The sequence below is a fragment of the Oncorhynchus nerka genome, linkage group LG26, assembly GCF_034236695.1.
Source record: "Oncorhynchus nerka isolate Pitt River linkage group LG26, Oner_Uvic_2.0, whole genome shotgun sequence".
NCBI lineage: Eukaryota > Metazoa > Chordata > Actinopteri > Salmoniformes > Salmonidae > Oncorhynchus > Oncorhynchus nerka.
The window spans coordinates 16,053,840-16,078,503 of record NC_088421.1 but is presented as its reverse complement, the minus strand read 5'-3'; the positions used below and the strand labels follow the sequence as shown (position 1 = coordinate 16,078,503).

The following is a 24,664-nucleotide window of genomic DNA, read 5'->3' as shown; positions in this document are numbered from 1 at the left end:
ATGCTACCATGATTACTGATAATCCTGAATGAATCGTGACTAATGATGAGTGAGAAAGTTAGACACACACACTCTTACACATCATCTTCATGAAATTTGCCAATGGAGCCAGATCAAAGTTGCAGCAAATCAAAGTACCCGTCTTTTACTAGAATTGGTGGCAGAGAGTTAGAGGTGGTAAGTTCACTGCTTCTGACGGCTCCCTACTAAATAATTTCACTGGCTGGTGTTTGATCACCAAATCCGTTCCTGGTGGGTTGAAAGAGATCTAGAGAGATGGGGAGAGTGAGATGAAGTGATTGAGTGAGGAGCCTCACACCGCTGTTTTTGTTTATGTGGGGTTCATTCCTGGAAGCGGCAAACCCCAAAATAGGTTGTCCAGTGAAGGAAGAAATCAACCCCCTGCTCTCTACCCCCATCACCCCTCCATCCCCCCACCAGCCAGTCATGACCTCCTCCCACTGCCACTCTTAGATAAGCTAGGTGTCGTCGTTGGACATCCTGCATCATCCTGGCTCTCTGTGAACTTAGTAAAATGGCCCTATTGTGTGCTGTAAACAGGACAGCCTTCATTCAGGTTGACTTTGGCACCCACTTTGCACTGTCACTGTGCGTTAGTGTCACGATGCCCGGGTGCCAAATTCTACCAATAGTGCTCCTTGTTGTTGTGAGCTTGGCTCCTGGATCAGGACACTTGACAGAGAATGACAGCTTGGTGTTTGTGGACAGAGCAGGCATGCAGTAGGACAGCCTGTGTTCTGAGTGGGACAGCAGAGGGCAGTGAGAACTACTGGCCTGATATCCCCGCCTTATTGTTGTGTAATCTTTAGAGTGAGTGTGGACAGTTGGTCTCCTACAGCACTTGTCTCCTGGGAGAGAGAGTGAGAGAGAGAGTCGTCTGTCGCTTTGTACTGAAATGTTGTTGTGTGTAAAAAAAAAAACATCCAGCATTTTGGAAACACAAACAAACACACGCTGCTAAACCTCTCTGAAACAATCACTTTCCTTTTCTCTATAATTGATGCATTGATTTCTGAGAACTCTGCTCTAACCCCCTCCAACAACATTGAAACTAGACTTGGTGCCATTAGAGAACTGTTAGGCGTCAGTGTTTCCAAGCCCCTGGTAGAGTAATTCGTGCCTCATGAGAGGGCTGGGGTTGGCAGGTTTCTGGCTTGGCACAGCTCTTCCTCTTTGGTCTCTGGCACTGGTATTTTACGTCTCCTCCCACCACAGGCTGATAGTTAGAGTACTGGCTACTGTATCAATACCGTCATCTTTTCACATCTAGATTTTTGTATATATATTGAAAGCTATATCTGTTAATCTACAAATATTATGCAGTAAACTCACATGATTGTGTAACCTTATGCAATGAAACCCAGCCCCCTATAATTACATTGAGGGGCCTAGATACATTTGCAGCGTTGCATAATAGATGACTTAGCATTGGCCTGTACATTGTGTATTATATACTGTATGTTTGTGTCTCGTCCATTTAACCTCTAATTTCAATACTTCTGTATATAACAATGTATTCCCCTCTTCCCTCTCTTATTGATATATTTGTGTCTACTCTATTTTACCTCTATAACCTACTATGTGTATAGTCTCACCACTATAATAATGTATTCTCCTCTCCCTTCTCCAGACGCGGAGGCTAACGAAGGTGGAGCGCCAGCGTTTCAGTGAGGAGGTCGAGATGCTGAAGGGGCTGCAGCACCCCAATATCGTCCGCTTCTACGACTCCTGGAAGGACAACTGCAAGGGCCACAAGTGCATCCTTCTGGTCACCGAGCTCATGACGTCAGGCACCCTCAAGACGTGAGTTAAAGGGATACAATTTGTATGTACAGTGCCTTGCGAAAGTATTCGGCCCCCTTGAACTTTGCGACCTTTTGCCACATTTCAGGCTTCAAACATAAAGATATAAAACTGTATTTTTTTGTGAAGAATCAACAATAAGTGGGACACAATCATGAAGTGGAACGACATTTATTGGATATTTCTAACTTTTTTAACAAATCAAAAACTGAAAAATTGGGCGTGCAAAATTATTCAGCCCCCTTAAGTTAATACTTTGTAGCGCCACCTTTTGCTGCGATTACAGCTGTAAGTCGCTTGGGGTATGTCTCTATCAGTTTTACACATCGAGAGACTGAATTTTTTTCCCATTCCTCCTTGCAAAACAGCTCGAGCTCAGTGAGGTTGGATGGAGAGCATTTGTGAACAGCAGTTTTCAGTTCTTTCCACAGATTCTCGATTGGATTCAGGTCTGGACTTTGACTTGGCCATTCTAACACCTGGATATGTTTATTTTTGAACCATTCCATTGTAGATTTTGCTTTATGTTTTGGATCATTGTCTTGTTGGAAGACAAATCTCCGTCCCAGTCTCAGGTCTTTTGCAGACTCCATCAGGTTTTCTTCCAGAATGGTCCTGTATTTGGCTCCATCCATCTTCCCATCAATTTTAACCATCGTCCCTGTCCCTGCTGAAGAAAAGCAGGCCCAAACCATGATGCTGCCACCACCATGTTTGACAGTGGGGATGGTGTGTTCAGGGTGATGAGCTGTGTTGCTTTTACGCCAAACATAATGTTTTGCATTGTAGCCAAAAAGTTCAATTTTGGTTTCATCTGACCAGAGCACCTTCTTCCACATGTTTGGTGTGTCTCCCAGGTGGCTTGTGGCAAACTTTAAACGACACTTTTTATGGATATCTTTAAGAAATGGCTTTCTTCTTGCCACTCTTCCATAAAGGCCAGATTTGTGCAATATACGACTGATTGTTGTCCTATGGACAGAGTCTCCCACCTCAGCTGTAGATCTCTGCAGTTCATCCAGAGTGATCATGGGCCTTTTGGCTGCATCTCTGATCAGTCTTCTCCTTGTATGAGCTGAAAGTTTAGAGGGGGCCAGGTCTTGGTAGATTTGCAGTGGTCTGATACTCCTTCCATTTCAATATTATCGCTTGCACAGTGCTCCTTGGGATGTTTAAAGCTTGGGAAATCTTTTTGTATCCAAATCCGGCTTTAAACTTCTTCACAACAGTATCTCGGACCTGCCTGGTGTGTTCCTTGTTCTTCATGATGCTCTCTGCGCTTTTAACGGACCTCTGAGACTATCACAGTGCAGGTGCATTTATACGGAGACTTGATTACACACAGGTGGATTGTATTTATCATCATTAGTCATTTAGGTCAACATTGGATCATTCAGAGATCCTCACTGAACTTCTGGAGAGAGTTTGCTGCACTGAAAGTAAAGGGGCTGAATAATTTTGCACGCCCAATTTTTCAGTTTTTGATTTGTTAAAAAAGTTTGAAATATCCAATAAATGTCGTTCCACTTCATGATTGTGTCCCACTTGTTGTTGATTCTTCACAAAAAAATACAGTTTTATATCTTTATGTTTGAAGCCTGAAATGTGGCAAAAGGTCGCAAAGTTCAAGGGGGCCGAATACTTTCGCAAGGCACTGTATCTACGTCCAGTTTGAAGGAAGTTAGAGGTAGTTTCACATGCCAATGCTAACCATCTTAGCACCAAGACTGAAAGTATGCTAGCTGTACCCGAAGACTTACAGTCTTTGTGATAAGCTAGTTAGCATTGGCTCACCGAACTACCTTTAACTTCCTTCATGCTGTACTCAGATACATAAAAATGGTTTCCATGAGTTCATCTGACTCTCTGAAAATAGATAAAGGTCTTCATTGCCAAAATCCCAAACTATCCCTTTAAGTCCATCCCCCCTGCCTGAGTAAATAGCAGATGGGGAAAAGTATGTGCCATTTTCTTACGTCATCTTCTTGTAAAACGGTGTGCAAAAGACTCAAAGCAGTTATGCTTTCTTCTGTTCATGTTAGTGAATCTACTGAATTGGTGTGTTAACCATGTGGCTAACATCTGTCGAAATGAAGTGTCACTCTCAATTTGAGCATGACAGGAGAAAATTGTTTCCAGAGACAGATGGAATGGAAAATGCTACCTCATCCTCAGGCTCTCAGATTCAGTGTGAGCACCCCTGGTCCGTGGTGCTCTGTAACTTAGTAACACTTGTTGCTTACACTGTTGTACCCCAAGGTTCCAATCGCTCAGTTGGTTGGACACCAGGGTTTTGGGTTTGAGTCCTGCATAGACTGCATGTACGGTACTCATATCAGCCTCACCCTGCAGGTACCTGAAGAGGTTCAAGGAGATGAAGCTGAAGCTGCTGCAGCGCTGGAGCCACCAGATCCTGAAGGGGCTCCACTTCCTCCACACCCGCACCCCGCCCATCATCCACAGGGACCTCAAGTGTGACAACATCTTCATCACCGGCCCCACAGGCTCCGTCAAGATCGGCGATCTGGGCCTGGCCACACTAAAGAGTGCCTCGTTCGCCAAGAGTGTCATTGGTGAGTCTCCCAACTACCCACAGCCACAGCCACTTCAACTGACACTCAGCATGATGGAGTGCATCAGGGCTCTATTCTAGACCCTTTGACTATAGAATATATCTCAATGTAGGATACTACTAAGGTTTTAAAGTGAGACGTACGTAATAGCTGAAACCTCATAGAGAATGTTAAAACATTTTGTCACCTACAACACTCTACTCTTTGCTATTTTCTTTACAGAGATACAGTATTGTGTGAAACGGTTATTCAATATTTCAATGAATAAATCATACCTTCCAGTGATATTCACTCAGTGTCAAATAGAGTCCCAGTCCCACTGCTACCTGTGTACTGCTGTCCCTTTAGTGTGCTGTGACCTTAAACTGGAGCAACTGTAAATAAAGCCTTCAATGCCATGTTTTATGCTGGCCACTGTATTTATTTGGCGAGGTGTTTATTTTTATACTGTCATGGTGCATGACGGCTAGTCTTTGGAGTGACGTCAGCACGGCTGCCCAACATGTTCTAATCTATCTCACTGCTATCAATCAATCAATCAAATGTATTTATAAAGCCCTTTTTACATCAGCCGTTGTCACAAAGTGCTGTACAGAAACCCAGCCTAAAACCCCAAACAGCAAGCAATGCAGATGTAGAAACACATGCCTCTAAGGAAGGTACGAATCAAAGGGTGCGTTCATAAACTCACTCTGGCTATGTACTCAGGTTTCAGAGCACTCATCTGAGTGTGTGTAGAAGGTATGAATCAAAGGGGGCGTTCATAAACTCACTCTGGCTATGTACTCAGGTTTCAGAGCACTCATCTGAGTGTGTGTAGAAGGTATGAATCAAAGGGGGCGTTCATAAACTCACTCTGGCTATGTACTCAGGTTTCAGAACACTCATCTGAGTGTGCCAGAGCGCAGAACTACTGATGGATTTACGAACGCGGAACACCCGTTGAATATGGCCGGTGTCAGTAAACTTCTGCAAAAAGTATTAAATTGTTGCCAGCAACACAGTTAGTCACCAACGCTCTGGATAACCAGGTCTGCTAGGGCAAGTAAAATGTGTTTGGTCTCAGTAATTTTTTAATAGTGTGGGTCATCTAAGTCCCATTTGGAAACCTTCAAACCTACAGATGTTTAACATTTGTTTTACATTATCACGCTAGTATAAGATTTGATGTTGTATCAATAAATAACTTATCTTTTGATTACCTCTTGCATTGTTTCTGCCTTGATTCTTTTTTTCCATTTGAATACACTTGTACTATAAATGAATACCAGAACAGTTGGTTGCCAATACACATTTTCCGCACTGTATTACAAGGCACACAGTTGGCTACTTGTTCCAAAGTGGTCAAAGTCAGAATGAATAAAGCCACTGTATTGTGAAGTGTAACTGCAGTTGTCAGTGAAGTAGGACCAGATTTTGCGCCATTCTCATAACCACTACCATTATACCCCCTCCTCACCTCACTCTACCCCCCACCCCCCTCTCTGTAGGGACTCCTGAGTTCATGGCTCCAGAGATGTACGAGGAGAAGTATGATGAGGCGGTGGATGTCTATGCCTTTGGGATGTGCATGCTTGAGATGACCACGTCTGAGTACCCCTACTCCGAGTGCCAGAACGCTGCCCAGATCTACCGTAAAGTCACCAGCGTGAGTGGATGTCTCTGTCTCTGGTGGTTTCTGTGTGTCCAGTCCATGTTGTTCCGTTTGTCTGTTGTTTCGCTAGATGTCGGTCAGATCTGAAGAGAAATTTGGCCATCTTTCTGGTTGCAGCTTGCAGTTTGACAGCACCACTTGTTCAGTGTAGTGCTGCTTGCCTCTGGGAAGAGGTCAGCAGGAAAGAGGCATCCAAAAGGCGTGCAACATGTGCAAGGATCATCATCTCTTGTTCCTTTCAACTAACTGCTGTTCTCTCTTTCTCTATCCATCCCCCTCTCAGTCTTTCTTTTGAAGTTGCTTGCTCTGCATCACTAATGCGACACAAAAACACTCTCAATTACATACTCTCAATTGAGCATTTTGCAGGTCTCGCTTCATTGTGAATGCTACCTACGTTCTCACTTCCATCCGGTCTCCTAAAATAGAAACCCTCCCTTTGTACCCAACCCTGTTATCTCTGTTACTGAGTGTTTATCACACCACTAATGCTAATCTAACATCTCTCATTCTATACAATGCTGCTGGGACATTTCTCCTCAGCAGAGTCAATTACAGGGTCTCTGTGGAGCTATAATGGTATTTACCAAATGGACGCCTCTCTTTCACTGCTATAATCAGTTGTTGCACCGTAACGAACAGATTTGGAAGAGCTGAAGGGCTCGGACTTGATTGCTAATTACTGGAATTGGAATGATGCTTTAAGTCTTTTACTTGTCGGAGAACGAGGTCCACATGCAGGAATGGGAACGTCTCCACAATGCTGGATTGTCTCCACTCCACAATTCTGGATTTCTTTGCGGTCATTTGGCCAAACAAACGGAAATCCCCAAGGACGATCATGCACGTCGTGGATTAATTTACATGCAGCTCTTCCAACTTGATTGACGCAGTAAGAACCCACGTGTTAGCTGTGTGTGTGTCTGAGCTCGCTACAGCCCTGGAACAAGCTAGAGTCCAAAGGAGTGTTATAGCTTTGAGGAAGCAAGGCTCTTACTCCGTTATGGGTTTTCTGCCAGAACCACAAAAGCAGTTCTCCAACCTCTGTATTCAGATGTTCTCCAGCCAGCCTCTGTATTCAGACGTTCTCCCCAGCCAGCCTCTGTATTCAGATGTTCTCCAGCCAGCCTCTGTATTCAGATGTTCTCCAGCCAGTCTCTGTATTCAGACGTTCTCCCCAGGCAGCCTCTGTATTCAGACGTTCTCCAGCCAGCCTCTGTATTCAGACGTTCTCCCCAGTCAGCCTCTGTATTCAGATGTTCTCCAGCCAGCCTCTGTATTCAGACGTTCTCCCCAGTCAGCCTCTGTATTCAGACGTTCTCCAGCCAGTCTCTGTATTCAGACGTTCTCCCCAGTCAGCCTCTGTATTCAGATGTTCTCCAGCCAGCCTCTGTATTCAGACGTTCTCCCCAGCCAGTCTCTGTATTCAGACGTTCTCCCCAGCCAGCCTCTGTATTCAGACGTTCTCCCCATTTAGCCTCTGTATTCAGACGTTCTCCAGCCAGCCTCTGTATTCAGACATTCTCCCCAGCCAGCCTCTGTATTCAGACGTTCTCCAGCCAGTCTCTGTATTCAGACGTTCTCCCCAGTCAGCCTCTGTATTCAGATGTTCTCCAGCCAGCCTCTGTATTCAGACGTTCTCCCCAGCCAGTCTCTGTATTCAGACGTTCTCCCCAGCCAGCCTCTGTATTCAGACGTTCTCCCCATTTAGCCTCTGTATTCAGACGTTCTCCAGCCAGCCTCTGTATTCAGACATTCTCCCCAGCCAGCCTCTGTATTCAGACGTTCTCCAGCCAGCCTCTGTATTCAGACATTCTCCCCAGCCAGCCTCTGTATTCAGACGTTCTCCCCAGCCAGCCTCTGTATTCAGACGTTCTCCCCATTTAGCCTCTGTATTCAGACGTTCTCCAGCCAGCCTCTGTATTCAGACGTTCTCCCCAGCCAGCCTCTGTATTCAGACGTTCTCCCCATTTAGCCTCTGTATTCAGACGTTCTCCCCATTTAGCCTCTGTATTCAGACGTTCTCCAGCCAGCCTCTGTATTCAGACATTCTCCCCAGCCAGCCTCTGTATTCAGACGTTCTCCCCATTTAGCCTCTGTATTCAGACGTTCTCCAGCCAGCCTCTGTATTCAGACATTCTCCCCAGCCAGCCTCTGTATTCAGACGTTCTCCCCAGGCAGCCTCTGTATTCAGACGTTCTCCCCATTTAGCCTCTGTATTTAGACGTTCTCCCCAGCCAGCCTCTGTATTCAGACGTTCTCCCCAGGCAGCCTCTGTATTCAGACGTTCTCCCCAGCCAGCCTCTGTATTCAGACGTTCTCCCCAGCCAGCCTCTGTATTCAGACGTTCTCCAGCCAGCCTCTGTATTCAGACATTCTCCCCAGCCAGCCTCTGTATTCAGACGTTCTCCCCAGCCAGACTCTGTATTCAGACGTTCTCCCCAGCCAGCCTCTGTATTCAGACGTTCTCCCCAGCCAGCCTCTGTATTCAGACGTTCTCCCCAGGCAGCCTCTGTATTCAGACGTTCTCCCCATTTAGCCTCTGTATTCAGACGTTCTCCAGCCAGTCTCTGTATTCAGACGTTCTCCCCAGGCAGGCTCTGTATTCAGACGTTCTCCCCAGGCAGCCTCTGTATTCAGACGTTCTCCAGCCAGCCTCTGTATTCAGACGTTCTCCAGCCAGCCTCTGTATTCAGACGTTCTCCAGCCAGCCTCTGTATTCAGACGTTCTCCAGCCAGTCTCTGTATTCAGACGTTCTCCCCAGGCAGGCTCTGTATTCAGACGTTCTCCCCAGCCAGCCTCTGTATTCAGACGTTCTCCCCAGCCAGCCTCTGTATTCAGACGTTCTCCCCAGGCAGCCTCTGTATTCAGACGTTCTCCAGCCAGCCTCTGTATTCAGACGTTCTCCCCAGCCAGCCTCTGTATTCAGACGTTCTCCCCAGCCAGCCTCTGTATTCAGACGTTCTCCCCAGCCAGGCTCTGTATTCAGACGTTCTCCCCAGCCAGCCTCTGTATTCAGACGTTCTCCCCAGGCAGCCTCTGTATTCAGACGTTCTCCAGCCAGCCTCTGTATTCAGACGTTCTCCCCATTTAGCCTCTGTATTCAGACGTTCTCCAGCCAGACTCTGTATTCAGACTTACATACTTACTTGCACTGTTGTTTCTTATTTGTGTTGACCTCCTCAGATAAGGATCTCCATGCTTCATTCATACCACAGTTCTAATTCAGCCGTGGGGCTTGACCTATAAAGGAAATGAATAGCAGATTGAGACTACAGCAAATGGCCACCATTCTCCTCCTACACTTGGCCACAGTCTGACATCATTTTATGACAATGTCTGTGTCATCAAATTATCTTGTTCCCTTTCTCAGAGCTATATATTTATGCTATGATAGGAGAGCTGTATATCTTTGTTTACCTGATGGTGAAAGAGGAACGAAGTGGTCTATTGGTGGAATGATATCACTGTCATGTTTAGTAGCCTTCACCAACAGGACAAACAGTGGATATTATATATGGCTCAAGTTTCCCCTGTGCTGTGTGACGTGTGAGATGAGATATTATACGGTGTCTGCACAGAAAGACCGATTTGTTTTTCCTTCAGGTGGGATACATTGCCTTTTCAAGTAGGTGTAAAAGCTTTGTCCTCCCTCATTCCTGTGTGTGTGTGTGTGTGTTTTACATGTGTGCAAGTGTGTATTGTGTGTGTTTGTGCATTCTCAGACACATTCATTGAAATGTGTGTGTCTGTGTGTGTGTGTATTTGTGTATGAACATGTATCAGTATGAGCATGTGTGTGGGCGGCGGAATGACGCCAGTGTGTGGGTGCACAAAAGCCAAGACAATGCCCACAAGTAACTTTCAAAAACAACAGAGTAAATCCTTTAGCCAATACACCTACAGCAAGTTAACTTGGACAGTAACACTGTCTTGTCTGGAAGTTCTAAGTTCTTACAGAAGCAGAACATTACCCAGTGCGTCAGCTGAGGAGGGGTTGCCGCCACTGACAAAGGACATTGATACGGTGAACTGGCCCAGCATCTCTCCTCCAACTCTTCAAAGCCGTCTCTGTGCTGTGGTCTGACTGAGTGTGTGAGGAGACAGACATAGCCTTGTGACCAAGGCGTTAGCGGACGCCCGCTGCGCCTCTTAAAAGTATGTACTACCAGTTTACTGCTGTGTATCTGGCCTGTTAAATGTCGTGATAAAATCTATGATTGTAAGGTGGTCCTCATAAGAATGTACTCTAATTGGCTAAGGACTTGTACCTGTAAAGCCACCTAGGGACTTCCTAGGATAGGATAGCTGGTGCCAGCTATATACAGTACAGTACCAATTGGATACACAGGTCCTTCCCTAGGACAACAGTACTAAGGAAGGGGTTTAAAGAGGTATACTCAAGGAGTGGCATACAGGTTAGAGTAATCCTTTCTGGAGGGAATCCCAATTTTAAAGATTAATGTACACAAGATTTGCCCCTATGTTATCTTGAACAAGAGGCATGTTTTGACTGTGCACTATCTACTCAATAATAGATACACTACATGACCAAAAGTATGTGGACACCTGTTCATCGAACTTCTCGTCCCAAAATCTTGGGTATTAATATGGAGTTGGTCCCCCTTTTGCTCCTATAACATCCTCACTCTTCTGGGAAGGCTTTTCACTAGATGTGGGAACATTGCTGCGGGGGGGGGGGGGGCTTGCTTCCATTCAGCCACAAGAGCATTAGTGGGGTTGGGCACTGATGTTGGGCGATTAGGCCTGGCTTGCTGTGGGCGTTCCAATTCATCCCAAAGGTGTTTGATCGGGTTGAGGTCAGGGCTCTGTACAGGCCAGTCAAGTTCTTCCACACTGACAAACCATTTCTGTATGGACCTCGCTTTGCGCACGAGGGCATTGTCCAAACTGTTGCCACAAAGTTGGAAGCAGGTGTACCTATGATGAAAATTACAGGCCTCTCTCATCTTTTTAAGTGTGAGAACTTGCACAATTGGTGGCTGACTAAATACTTTTTTGCCCCACTGTACCTGTCAGCAATGGGTGTGGCTGAAATAGCCTAATCCACTAATTTGCAAATATAGTGTATGTTCATTCAATGTGCAGAATACAGAATATTATACATTTCCATTGATCCTACCAACAACCTCAACACATTCGTGATTTCACATGGTAAGGAGAAAATCGCATTCTAGGAATTCCAGGAAGCTTAGTTCCACACAACAAATTACCATTAAACAAGAAGTCACCAGGGTTTAATGAAGGCTTCAAGGAACAGGAGTTCCTGGCAGCTTACCAGAGTGTGTAGTTGACATGGCTACCAGCCCTCTAACCCTCCCTCCTCTATCAATTGTCCAATGAGTAACAAATGGCGAGAGTCACCTCTGTGATGAATCTTGTTGAATCAAATGAGTAGATCTCAAGCACCACTGAGCCATTCATTCACCTTTCTGGAACAATTGCTAAGAGGATAAAGCTAAGAGGCTTGTGTGATTTCAGTAGATCTGTGTGGTAAGGTGATGTTTACGTCACGGTATTGGGAGATGTGATTGAAAGTCATTGCCTGAAGCCCCATACCTAAGCTCACAGTCTTCACTGAGTGGCAGTCATATTGTTTTCAACATGGGGTCCAACTATGGGGTGAACAAGGTCTTACCATGCCTTGATTCAGAGGGGTTGGGTTAAATGCGGAAGACACATTTCAATTGAATGCATTCAGTTGTACAACTGATTAGGTGTCCCCCTTTCCCCTTATTGAACATACAATGACATCTTGAGGGCCAATTAAAGTCAATGGGAGAGTCAGACTAATCCGTACATTGCCAATTCCCTACGTACTGCCCACACAACCAAAACCCTCATGTGCTGCTATGGGGGTACATTGCCTGTTGCCCTTTTTAGTGAGGGTGTGAGGAAACAGACACCCCTGGCCATGCCCTCTCTCTACCACCCCTGGGCTGACCCTCTCTCCAACACCCCTGGGCTGACCCTCTCTCCACCACCCCTGGGCTGACCCTCTCTCCACCACCCCTGGGCTGGCCCTCTCTCCAACACCCCTGGGCTTGCCCTCTCTCCAACACCTCTGGGCTGACCCTCTCTCCAACACCCCTGGGCTGATTCTCTTTCCACCACCCCTGGGCTGACCCTCTTTCCACCACCCCTGGGCTGACCCTCTTTCCACCACCCCTGGGCTTGCCCTCTCTCCAACACCCCTGGGCTGACCCTCTCTCCCAACACCCCTGGACTGACCCTCTTTCCACCACCCCTGGGCTGACCCTCTTTCCACCACCCCTGGGCTGACCCTCTTTCCACCACCCCTGGGCTGACCCTCTTTCCACCACCCCTGGGCTGACCCTCTTTCCAACACCCCTGGGCTGACCCTCTCTCCAACACCCCTGGGCTGACCCTCTCTCCAACAACACTGGGCTGACCCTCTCTCCAACACCCCTGGGCTGACCCTCTCTCCACCACCCCTGGGCTGACTCTCTTTCCACCACCCCTGGGCTGACCCTCTTTCCACCACCCCTGGGCTGACCCTCTTTCCACCACCCCTGGGCTGACCCTCTTTCCACCACCCCTGGGCTGACCCTCTCTCCACCACCCCTGGGCTGACCCTCTCTCCACCACCCCTGGGCTGACCCTCTCTCCACCACCCCTGGGCTGGCCCTCTCTCCAACACCCCTGGGCTTGCCCTCTCTCCAACACCCCTGGGCTGACCCTCTCTCCAACACCCCTGGGCTGACCCTCTTTCCACCACCCCTGGGCTGACCCTCTTTCCACCACCCCTGGGCTGACCCTCTTTCCACCACCCCTGGGCTTGCCCTCTCTCCAACACCCCTGGGCTGACCCTCTCTCCCAACACCCCTGGACTGACCCTCTTTCCACCACCCCTGGGCTGACCCTCTTTCCACCACCCCTGGGCTGACCCTCTTTCCACCACCCCTGGGCTGACCCTCTTTCCACCACCCCTGGGCTGACCCTCTTTCCAACACCCCTGGGCTGACCCTCTCTCCAACACCCCTGGGCTGACCCTCTCTCCAACAACACTGGGCTGACCCTCTCTCCAACACCCCTGGGCTGACTCTCTTTCCACCACCCCTGGGCTGACTCTCTTTCCACCACCCCTGGGCTGACCCTCTTTCCACCACCCCTGGGCTGACCCTCTTTCCACCACCCCTGGGCTGACCCTCTTTCCACCACCCCTGGGCTGACCCTCTCTCCACCACCCCTGGGCTGACCCTCTCTCCAACACCCCTGGGCTGACCCTCTCTCCAACACCCCTGGGCTTGACCCTCTCTCCAACACCCCTGGGCTGACCCTCTTTCCAACACCCCTGGGCTGACCCTCTTTCCACCACCCCTGGGCTGACCCTCTCTCCAACACCCCTGGGCTTGACCCTCTCTCCAACACCCCTGGGCTGACCCTCTCTCCAACACCCCTGGGCTTGACCCTCTCTCCAACACCCCTGGGCTGACCCTCTCTCCAACACCCCTGGGCTTGACCCTCACTAGTCTCTACTATTTTCTGCCTCCCAACCAGCCAGTGTTGTGTAGATGTTATAACTCCACAGCCCCTCCTCTACCTCTCTACTCCACTGCTGGGTTATAATTAGCTAGCAGAGCCATGGACGCCACCACACCACAACTGTCCCTCCTCCTCCACATGTTTCTGCCCACACACACCGAACACACACCAGGCAATAAGGAGCTCTGACGCACTTCCTTTCTGTGTGTGTGTGTGTGTTTGTGGTGGAGGGGGGGGGGGGGTTTAAAGGATCTGCCGCTGATCCAGAAATGTTCTGTTCATCCTGATTGTGTTTGAAATAAAATCGAATCCAATTTTACTTGTCAAATGCGCCGAATAAAACAGTGTAAAGGAAAAGATAGATACATTTTTTAAATAATAATAATAATGAAAGAGCAGCAGTAAAATATCAATAGCGAGGCTATGTACAGGGGGTACCGGTAGGTACAGAGTCAATGTGCAGGGGCACCGGTTAGTCGTTTATTATGTTTCAGCGCTTGTTTCCAGTGACAAAGAGAGGGAGGAGGGAGATTGGTGAAATGAAGAGAGACATAAAGAATGGAGAACTTAATTAAGGTGTTATAATTGACATAGATATCCCTGTTTTAGTGGTCATCTCCCAAGGCAGATCATACTAACACACGTACTCTACACACACGTACATTGTATGGTGGTATTTTACATTTTGTATTGTAGATGTGTAGTGGTGTAAAAATGTTGTACTGTTTTATCTTTTGTTTTATATGTAATGTAAGTGCCTTAATGTGTTTGGACCCCAGGAAGAGTAGCTGCTGCCTTGGCAACAGCTAATGGGGATCCCTAATAAATACAAATACAAAATACAAAGGCCCCTCTCAAAGAGAAAATTAATAACAGTGTGAAAAACAAACATAGAAGGAGCTCTCTCTGTCTCGCTGTCTCTCTCTCTCTGTCTCGCCCTCTGTCTGTCTCGCTGTCTCTCTCTCGCTGTCTCTCTCTCTCTGTCTCGCTCTCTGTCTGTCTCTCTCTCGCTGTCTCTCTCTCTCTCTGTCTCGCTCTCTCTGTCTCGCTGTCTCTCTCTGTCTGTCTGTCTCTCTCTCTCTGTCTCGCTCTCTGTCTGTCTCGCTGTCTCTCTCTGTCTCGCTCTCTGTCTGTCTCTCTCTCGCTGTCTCTCTCTCTCTGTCTCGCTGTCTCTCTCTGTCTCGCTGTCTCTCTGTCTCGCTCGCTGTCTCTCTCTCTGTCTCGCTGTCTCTCCCTGTCTCTCTCTCTGTCTTGCTCTCTGTCTCGCTCTCTGTCTCTCTCTCTGTCTCGCTCTCGCTGTCTCGCTCTAGCGCTCTGTCTCGCTGTCTCTGTCTCGCCGTCTCTCTCTCTCTGTCTTGCCGTCTCTCTTTCTCTGTCTCGCCGTCTCTCTCTCTGTCTCGCCGTCTCTCTCTCTGTCTCGCCGTCTCTGTCTCTCTCTCTGTCTCGCTCTCTCTGTCTCGCTCTCTCTCTCGCTCTCTCTGTCTCGCTCTCTGTCTCGCCGTCTCTCTCTGTCTCGCTCTCTGTCTCGCCGTCTCTCTCTCTCTGTCTCGCCATCTCTCTCTCTCTGTCTCGCTCTGTCTCGCCGTCTCTCTCTGTCTCGCCCTCTATCTCGCTGTCTCGCTCTCTCTGTCTCGCTCTCTGTCTCGCCGTCTCTGTCTCTCTCTCTGTCTCGCTCTCTGTCTCGCCGTCTCTCTCTCTGTCTCGCCATCTCTCTCTCTCTGTCTCGCTCTGTCTCGCCGTCTCTCTCTGTCTCGCCCTCTATCTCGCTGTCTCGCTCTCTCTGTCTCGCTCTCTGTCTCGCCGTCTCTGTCTCTCTCTCTGTCTCGCTCTCTGTCTCGCCGTCTCTCTCTCTGTCTCGCCATCTCTCTCTCTCTGTCTCGCTCTGTCTCGCCGTCTCTCTCTGTCTCGCCCTCTATCTCGCTGTCTCGCTCTCTCTGTCTCGCTCTCTGTCTCGCCGTCTCTGTCTCGCTCTCTGTCTCGCCGTCTCTCTCTCTCTCTGCCTCGCTCTCTCTCTGCCTCGCTCTCTCTCGCCATCTCTCTCTCTCTGTCTCACCTTCTCTCTCTCTCTGTCTCGCTGTCTCTCTCTCGCCGTCTCTCTCTCGCCGTCTCTCTCTCGCTGTCTCTCTCTCTCTGTCTCACCTTCTCTCTCTCTCTGTCTCGCTGTCTCTCTCTCGCCGTCTCTCTCTCGCCGTCTCTCTCTCGCTGTCTCTCTCTCTCTGTCTCGCCATCTCTCTCTCTCTGTCTCGCCGTCTCTCTCTCTATCTCGCCGTCTCTCTCTCTCTGTCTCGCTCTCTGTCTCGCCGTCTCTTTCTCTCTGTCTCGCCGTCTCTCTCTGTCTCGCTGTCTCTCTCTGTCTGTCTCGCTGTTTCTCTCTCTGTCTCGTTCTGTCTCGCTGTCTCTCTCTGTCTCGCTCTCTCTCTCTCGCTGTCTCTCTCTCACTGTCTCTGTCTCGCTCTCTGTCTCGCTGTCTCTCTCTCTCTGTCTCTCCGCCTCTCTCTGTCTCGCTGTCTCTCTCTGTCTGTCTCGCTGTTTCTCTCTCAGTCTCGTTCTGTCTCGCTGTCTCTCTCTGTCTCGCTCTCTCTCTCTCGCTGTCTCTCTCTCGCTGTCTCTGTCGGTCTCGCTGTCTCTCTGTCTCGCTCTCTGTCTCGCCGTCTCTGTCTCCCTGTTTCTTTCTGTCTGTCTCGCCATCTCTCTCTGTCTGTCTCACTCTCTGTCTCGCCATCTCTCTCTGTCTGTCTTGCTGTCTCTCTCTCTGTCTCGCTGTCTCTCTCTCTCTGTCTCGCTCTCTGTCTCTCTGTTTCTCACTCTGTCTCGCTGTCTCTCTCTGTCTGTCTCGCTGTTTCTCTCTCTGTCTCGTTCTCTGTCTCACTGTCTCTCTCTGTCTCGCTGTCTCTCTGTCGCTGTCTCTCTCCCTCGATGTTTCTGTCTGTTTCGCTGTCTCTCTCTCTCTCTGTCTCGCTTTCTGTCTCGCCATCTCTCTCTGTCTGTCTCGCTGTCTCTCTCTCTGTCTCGCCGTCTCTCTCTGTCTTGCCGTCTCTGTCTCGCTGTTTCTCTCTGTCTGTCTCGCTGTCTCTCTCTCGCTGTCTCTGTCTGTCTCGCTCTCTCTCTTTCTCGCTCTCTGTCTCCCCGTCTCTATCTATCTATTTCGCTGTCTCTCTCTCTCTCTGTCTCGCTCTCTGTCTCGCCATCTCTCTCTGTCTGTCTCGCTGTCTCTCTCTCTGTCTCGCCGTCTCTCTCTGTCTTGCCGTCTCTGTCTCGCTGTTTCTCTCTGTCTGTCTCGCTGTCTCTCTCTCGCTGTCTCTGTCTGTCTCGCTCTCTCTCTTTCTCGCTCTCTGTCTCCCCGTCTCTATCTGTCTATTTTGCTGTCTCTCTCTCTCTGTCTCACTCTCTGTCTCGCTGTACTCTCTCTGTCTCGCTGTCTCTCTCTCTCTGTCTCGCCGTCTCTCTCTCTCTGTCTCGCCGTCTCTGTCTCGCTGTTTCTCTCTCTGTCTTGCCGTCTCTCTTTCTCTGTCTCGCCGTCTCTCTCTCTGTCTCGCCGTCTCGCTCTCTGTCTCACCGTCTCGCTCTCTCTCTCTCGCTGTCTCTCTCTCACTGTCTCTGTCGGTCTCGCTGTCTCTCTGTCTCGCTCTCTGTCTCGCTGTCTCTCTCTCTCTGTCTCTCCGCCTCTCTCTGTCTCGCTGTCTCTCTCTGTCTGTCTCGCTGTTTCTCTCTCAGTCTCGTTCTGTCTCGCTGTCTCTCTCTGTCTCGCTCTCTCTCTCTCGCTGTCTCTCTCTCGCTGTCTCTGTCGGTCTCGCTGTCTCTCTGTCTCGCTCTCTGTCTCGCCGTCTCTGTCTCCCTGTTTCTTTCTGTCTGTCTCGCTGTCTCTCTCTGTCTGTCTCACTCTCTGTCTCGCCATCTCTCTCTGTCTGTCTTGCTGTCTCTCTCTCTGTCTCGCTGTCTCTCTCTCTGTCTCGCTCTCTGTCTCTCTGTCTTGCTGTTTCTCACTCTGTCTCGCTGTCTCTCTCTGTCTGTCTCGCTGTTTCTCTCTCTGTCTCGTTCTCTGTCTCACTGTCTCTCTCTGTCTCGCTGTCTCTCTGTCGCTGTCTCTCTCCCTCGATGTCTCTGTCTGTTTCGCTGTCTCTCTCTCTGTCTCGCTCTCTGTCTCGCCATCTCTCTCTGTCTGTCTCGCTGTCTCTCTCTCTGTCTCGCCGTCTCTCTCTGTCTTGCTGTCTCTGTCTCGCTGTTTCTCTCTGTCTGTCTCGCTGTCTCGCTGTCTCTCTCTCGCTGTCTCTGTCTGTCTCGCTCTCTCTCTTTCTCGCTCTCTGTCTCTCCGTCTCTATCTGTCTATTTCGCTGTCTCTCTCTCTCTCTGTCTCGCTCTCTGTCTCGCCATCTCTCGCTGTCTGTCTCGCTGTCTCGCTGTCTCTCTCTCGCTGTCTCTGTCTGTCTCGCTCTCTCTCTTTCTCGCTCTCTGTCTCCCCGTCTCTATCTGTCTATTTCGCTATTTTGCTGTCTCTCTCTCTCTGTCTCACTCTCTGTCTCGCTGTACTCTCTCTGTCTCGCCGTCTCTGTCTCGCTGTTTCTCTCTCTGTCTTGCCGTCTCTCTTTCTCTGTCTCGCCGTCTCTCTTTCTGTCTCGCCGTCTCTGTCTCTCTCTCTCTCGCTCTCTCTGTCTCTCTCTCGCTCTCTCTGTCTCGCTCTCTCTCTCGCTCTCTCTGTCTCGCCGTCTCGCTCTCTGTCTCACCGTCTCTCTCTCTCTGTCTCGCCATCTCTCTCTCTCTGTCTCGCTCTGTCTCGCCGTCTCTCTCTGTCTCGCCCTCTATCTCGCTGTCTCGCTCTCTCTGTCTCGCTCTCTGTCTCGCCGTCTCTGTCTCTCTCTCTGTCTCGCTGTCTCTCTCTCGCTGTCTCTCTCTCGCCGTCTCTCTCTCGCTGTCTCTCTCTCTGTCTCGCCGTCTCTCTCTCTCTGTCTCGCTCTCTGTCTCGCCGTCTCTTTCTCTCTGTCTCGCCGTCTCTCTCTGTCTCGCTGTCTCTCTCTGTCTGTCTCGCTGTTTCTCTCTCTGTCTCGTTCTGTCTCGCTGTCTCTCTCTGTCTCGCTCTCTCTCTCTCGCTGTCTCTCTCTCACTGTCTCTGTCGGTCTCGCTGTCTCTCTGTCTCGCTCTCTGTCTCGCTGTCTCTCTCTCTCTGTCTCTCCGCCTCTCTCTGTCTCGCTGTCTCTCTCTGTCTGTCTCGCTGTTTCTCTCTCAGTCTCGTTCTGTCTCGCTGTCTCTCTCTGTCTCGCTCTCTCTCTCTCGCTGTCTCTCTCTCGCTGTCTCTGTCGGTCTCGCTGTCTCTCTGTCTCGCTCTCTGTCTCGCCGTCTCTGTCTCCCTGTTTCTTTCTGTCTGTCTCGCTGTCTCTCTCTGTCTGTCTCACTCTCTGTCTCGCCATCTCTCTCTGTCTGTCTTGCTGTCTCTCTCTCTGTCTCGCTGTCTCTCTCTCTCTGTCTCGCTCTCTGTCTCTCTGTCTTGCTGTTTCTCACTCTGTCTCGCTGTCTCTCTCTGTCTGTCTCGCTGTTTCTCTCTCTGTCTCGTTCTCTGTCTCACTGTCTCTCTCTGTCTCTCTGTCGCTGTCTCTCTCCCTCGATGTCTCTGTCTGTTTCGCTGTCTCTCTCTGTCTCGCTCTCTGTCTCGCCATCTCTCTCTGTCTGTCTCGCCGTCTCTGTCTCTCTCTCTCTCGCTCTCTCTGTCTCTCTCTCGCTCTCTCTGTCTCGCTCTCTCTCTCGCTCTCTCTGTCTCGCCGTCTCGCTCTCTGTCTCACCGTCTCTCTCTCTCTGTCTCGCCATCTCTCTCTCTCTGTCTCTCTCTGTCTCGCCGTCTCTCTGTCGCTGTCTCTCTCCCTCGATGTCTCTGTCTGTTTCGCTGTCTCTCTCTCTGTCTCGCTCTCTGTCTCGCCATCTCTCTCTGTCTGTCTCGCTGTCTCTCTCTCTGTCTCGCCGTCTCTCTCTGTCTTGCTGTCTCTGTCTCGCTGTTTCTCTCTGTCTGTCTCGCTGTCTCGCTGTCTCTCTCTCGCTGTCTCTGTCTGTCTCGCTCTCTCTCTTTCTCGCTCTCTGTCTCTCCGTCTCTATCTGTCTATTTCGCTGTCTCTCTCTCTCTCTGTCTCGCTCTCTGTCTCGCCATCTCTCGCTGTCTGTCTCGCTGTCTCGCTGTCTCTCTCTCGCTGTCTCTGTCTGTCTCGCTCTCTCTCTTTCTCGCTCTCTGTCTCCCCGTCTCTATCTGTCTATTTCGCTATTTTGCTGTCTCTCTCTCTCTGTCTCACTCTCTGTCTCGCTGTACTCTCTCTGTCTCGCCGTCTCTGTCTCGCTGTTTCTCTCTCTGTCTTGCCGTCTCTCTTTCTCTGTCTCGCCGTCTCTCTTTCTGTCTCGCCGTCTCTGTCTCTCTCTCTCTCGCTCTCTCTGTCTCTCTCTCGCTCTCTCTGTCTCGCTCTCTCTCTCGCTCTCTCTGTCTCGCCGTCTCGCTCTCTGTCTCACCGTCTCTCTCTCTCTGTCTCGCCATCTCTCTCTCTCTGTCTCGCTCTGTCTCGCCGTCTCTCTCTGTCTCGCCCTCTATCTCGCTGTCTCGCTCTCTCTGTCTCGCTCTCTGTCTCGCCGTCTCTGTCTCTCTCTCTGTCTCGCTGTCTCTCTCTCGCTGTCTCTCTCTCGCCGTCTCTCTCTCGCTGTCTCTCTCTCTGTCTCGCCGTCTCTCTCTCTCTGTCTCGCTCTCTGTCTCGCCGTCTCTTTCTCTCTGTCTCGCCGTCTCTCTCTGTCTCGCTGTCTCTCTCTGTCTGTCTCGCTGTTTCTCTCTCTGTCTCGTTCTGTCTCGCTGTCTCTCTCTGTCTCGCTCTCTCTCTCTCGCTGTCTCTCTCTCACTGTCTCTGTCGGTCTCGCTGTCTCTCTGTCTCGCTCTCTGTCTCGCTGTCTCTCTCTCTCTGTCTCTCCGCCTCTCTCTGTCTCGCTGTCTCTCTCTGTCTGTCTCGCTGTTTCTCTCTCAGTCTCGTTCTGTCTCGCTGTCTCTCTCTGTCTCGCTCTCTCTCTCTCGCTGTCTCTCTCTCGCTGTCTCTGTCGGTCTCGCTGTCTCTCTGTCTCGCTCTCTGTCTCGCCGTCTCTGTCTCCCTGTTTCTTTCTGTCTGTCTCGCTGTCTCTCTCTGTCTGTCTCACTCTCTGTCTCGCCATCTCTCTCTGTCTGTCTTGCTGTCTCTCTCTCTGTCTCGCTGTCTCTCTCTCTCTGTCTCGCTCTCTGTCTCTCTGTCTTGCTGTTTCTCACTCTGTCTCGCTGTCTCTCTCTGTCTGTCTCGCTGTTTCTCTCTCTGTCTCGTTCTCTGTCTCACTGTCTCTCTCTGTCTCTCTGTCGCTGTCTCTCTCCCTCGATGTCTCTGTCTGTTTCGCTGTCTCTCTCTGTCTCGCTCTCTGTCTCGCCATCTCTCTCTGTCTGTCTCGCTGTCTCTCTCTCTGTCTCGCCGTCTCTCTCTGTCTTGCCGTCTCTGTCTCGCTGTTTCTCTCTGTCTGTCTCGCTGTCTCTCTCTCGCTGTCTCTCTCTATCTGTCTATTTCGCTATTTTGCTGTCTCTCTCTCTCTGTCTCACTCTCTGTCTCGCTGTACTCTCTCTGTCTCGCCGTCTCTGTCTCGCTGTTTCTCTCTCTGTCTTGCCGTCTCTCTTTCTCTGTCTCGCCGTCTCTCTTTCTGTCTCGCCGTCTCTGTCTCTCTCTCTCTCGCTCTCTCTGTCTCTCTCTCGCTCTCTCTGTCTCGCTCTCTCTCTCGCTCTCTCTGTCTCGCCGTCTCGCTCTCTGTCTCACCGTCTCTCTCTCTCTGTCTCGCCATCTCTCTCTCTCTGTCTCGCTCTGTCTCGCCGTCTCTCTCTGTCTCGCCCTCTATCTCGCTGTCTCGCTCTCTCTGTCTCGCTCTCTGTCTCGCCGTCTCTGTCTCTCTCTCTGTCTCGCTGTCTCTCTCTCGCTGTCTCTCTCTCGCCGTCTCTCTCTCGCTGTCTCTCTCTCTGTCTCGCCGTCTCTCTCTCTCTGTCTCGCTCTCTGTCTCGCCGTCTCTTTCTCTCTGTCTCGCCGTCTCTCTCTGTCTCGCTGTCTCTCTCTGTCTGTCTCGCTGTTTCTCTCTCTGTCTCGTTCTGTCTCGCTGTCTCTCTCTGTCTCGCTCTCTCTCTCTCGCTGTCTCTCTCTCACTGTCTCTGTCGGTCTCGCTGTCTCTCTGTCTCGCTCTCTGTCTCGCTGTCTCTCTCTCTCTGTCTCTCCGCCTCTCTCTGTCTCGCTGTCTCTCTCTGTCTGTCTCGCTGTTTCTCTCTCAGTCTCGTTCTGTCTCGCTGTCTCTCTCTGTCTCGCTCTCTCTCTCTCGCTGTCTCTCTCTCGCTGTCTCTGTCGGTCTCGCTGTCTCTCTGTCTCGCTCTCTGTCTCGCCGTCTCTGTCTCCCTGTTTCTTTCTGTCTGTCTCGCTGTCTCTCTCTGTCTGTCTCACTCTCTGTCTCGCCATCTCTCTCTGTCTGTCTTGCTGTCTCTCTCTCTGTCTCGCTGTCTCTCTCTCTCTGTCTCGCTCTCTGTCTCTCTGTCTTGCTGTTTCTCACTCTGTCTCGCTGTCTCTCTCTGTCTGTCTCGCTGTTTCTCTCTCTGTCTCGTTCTCTGTCTCACTGTCTCTCTCTGTCTCTCTGTCGCTGTCTCTCTCCCTCGATGTCTCTGTCTGTTTCGCTGTCTCTCTCTGTCTCGCTCTCTGTCTCGCCATCTCTCTCTGTCTGTCTCGCTGTCTCTCTCTCTGTCTCGCCGTCTCTCTCTGTCTTGCCGTCTCTGTCTCGCTGTTTCTCTCTGTCTGTCTCGCTGTCTCTCTCTCGCTGTCTCTGTCTGTCTCGCTCTCTCTCTTTCTCGCTCTCTGTCTCTCCGTCTCTATCTGTCTATTTCGCTGTCTCTCTCTCTCTCTGTCTCGCTCTCTGTCTCGCCATCTCTCGCTGTCTGTCTCGCTGTCTCGCTGTCTCTCTCTCGCTGTCTCTGTCTGTCTCGCTCTCTCTCTTTCTCGCTCTCTGTCTCCCCGTCTCTATCTGTCTATTTCGCTGTCTCTCTCTCTCTGTCTCACTCTCTGTCTCGCTGTACTCTCTCTGTCTCGCTGTCTCTCTCTCTCTGTCTCGCCGTCTCTCTCTCTGTCTCGCCGTCTCTGTCTCGCTGTTTCTCTCTCTGTCTCGCCGTCTCTCTCTCTCTCTGTCTTGCTGTTTCTCTCTCTGTCTCACTGTCTCTCTCTCTGTTTCTCTGTTTCTCTCTCTGTCTCGCTGTTTCTCACTCTGTCTCATTCTCTATCTCGCTGTCTCGCTGTCTCTCTCTCGCTGTCTCTCTCTCTGTCTCGCTGTCTCTCTCTTTGTCTCGCTGTCTCTCTCTGTCTTGCTGCCTCTCTCTCTGTCTTGCTGTCTCTCTCTCTGTCTTGCTGTCTCTCTCTTTCTCGCTGTTTCTCCCTCTGTCTCGCTGTCTCTCTCTGTCTGTCTCGCTGTCTCTCGCTGTAATATCTAACAAGTAATCTAACCTAACAATTTCACAACTACCTTATACACACAAGTGTAAAGGAATGAATAAGAATATGTACATAGAAATATATGAATGAGTGATGGCTGAACGGCATAGGCAAGATGCAGTAGATGGTATAGAGTACAGTATATACATATAAGATGAGTAATGTAGGGTATGTAAACATTATATAAAGTGGCATTGTTTAAAGTGGCTAGTGATACATTTATTACATCAATTTTTGTCAACGGGACAACAGTAACAACGGGACAAAAATAACCATACATTCAACAATAACAATAAGCATACAGTAGAGGACATGTGCAGGTTGATTGGTCTGTCAGACACTGTCCCTCAACTTATGGCAGGCAGCAATGTAGTGCGCTGCCAACCCACAGCTCTCTGTGTCCTCCCCCAACAGGACGGGTAGCATACTCTCATCAGAGAGGTCTTTGAAACCTTGAATAAGGGTTTCAAATTTGGGGAAATGACACTCTAATTGTTTTATATTTTTTACATTTTGTCAGGAAATGCAGCTCCGTCTCAGGTTCTGCTGTTGTGCAGTGGTTGCACAGCCTTTCCTCTACAGGGAGCCAGGTTTTCCTGTGTCTACCCTTCTCAATGGCAAGGCTGTGCTCACTGGTTTTTCTAAGGCTTTGATCAGTAACCATGGTCAAATATTTAGCCACAGTGTATTGTCAATTTAGGGCCAGATAGCACTGCATTTTGCTTTGTGTTTGTGTTTCCCAATAAGCAAAATATAGTTTTGTTTTGACTGTGTTGTAATTTGGTTTATCCTGATTGATTGGATGTTCTGGTCCTGAGGCTTCAGTGTGTTAGTGGAACAGGTTTGTGAACTCAGCCCCAGGACCAGCTGGATGAGGGGACTCTTTTCTTTGCTCAGCTCTTGTCTCTCCGTTTCTCTCTCTCAAATTCAGATTGCTTTATTGGCATGAAATACAATTGGTAGGTATTGCCAAAGCAGTATAGTGGCACAGCATTTCAGTATATACAGTGCAATGCATTGAGGATAATAAAATACAGTTCATTTCAGTAGTAGTAATAATAGTACATATAATCATGTATACAGGTACAACACTTCTGCTGTTGTATTGTGTAATCTTCGGTCAGTACATTTAATTAAATACATATAAGAAGATTATAAAAAGAAAAGAAAGAATGGCTAATAAAAACAACAACATAATGTACATGATGATTGTTACACTATGTATTACCAGTAAGTTATATACAATGTCAATACTACAGGGAATTAATGGTCATGGGATGTGCCTCAGACTATGGCAGTCATATACATATCTGGCAGTAATATTTGCGGTTTCTCCCTCAACCAGAATAATTCCCAGCTTTATGTCATTGGTAAATGCACAGAGGTTGGGAATTGATTGAGTTTTTTTTTTAAGATAAACTTATTTGGGAGTATTTCTCACAGTAGAGGAAAAAGTGCATCTCTGTCTCTACCTCCCCTGTCTTGCAGTGACCACATAGACACTCCTCTTTGGGTAGCCATGTCTTTTAATGTCTCCCTTTTCTATAGCCAATCGCCGAGCCTGTATTTGGTCAGGATCTGTCTCTGTTTTGTATCTCTGACAGAG

At 49.5% G+C, this 24,664-nt stretch overlaps 1 protein-coding gene across 1 annotated transcript in view; it reads left to right on the top strand.

Annotated features, from left to right (window-relative positions):
• The window catches only part of LOC115110526 (serine/threonine-protein kinase WNK4-like), an 89,568-nt gene that overhangs the window by 30,829 nt on the left and 34,075 nt on the right, over positions 1–24,664 (top strand). The window contains 3 exon segments of the mRNA XM_029636263.2: positions 1,652–1,824; positions 4,177–4,397; positions 5,888–6,045. Of these exon segments, the coding sequence (XP_029492123.2) occupies positions 1,652–1,824; positions 4,177–4,397; positions 5,888–6,045 (552 nt within the window).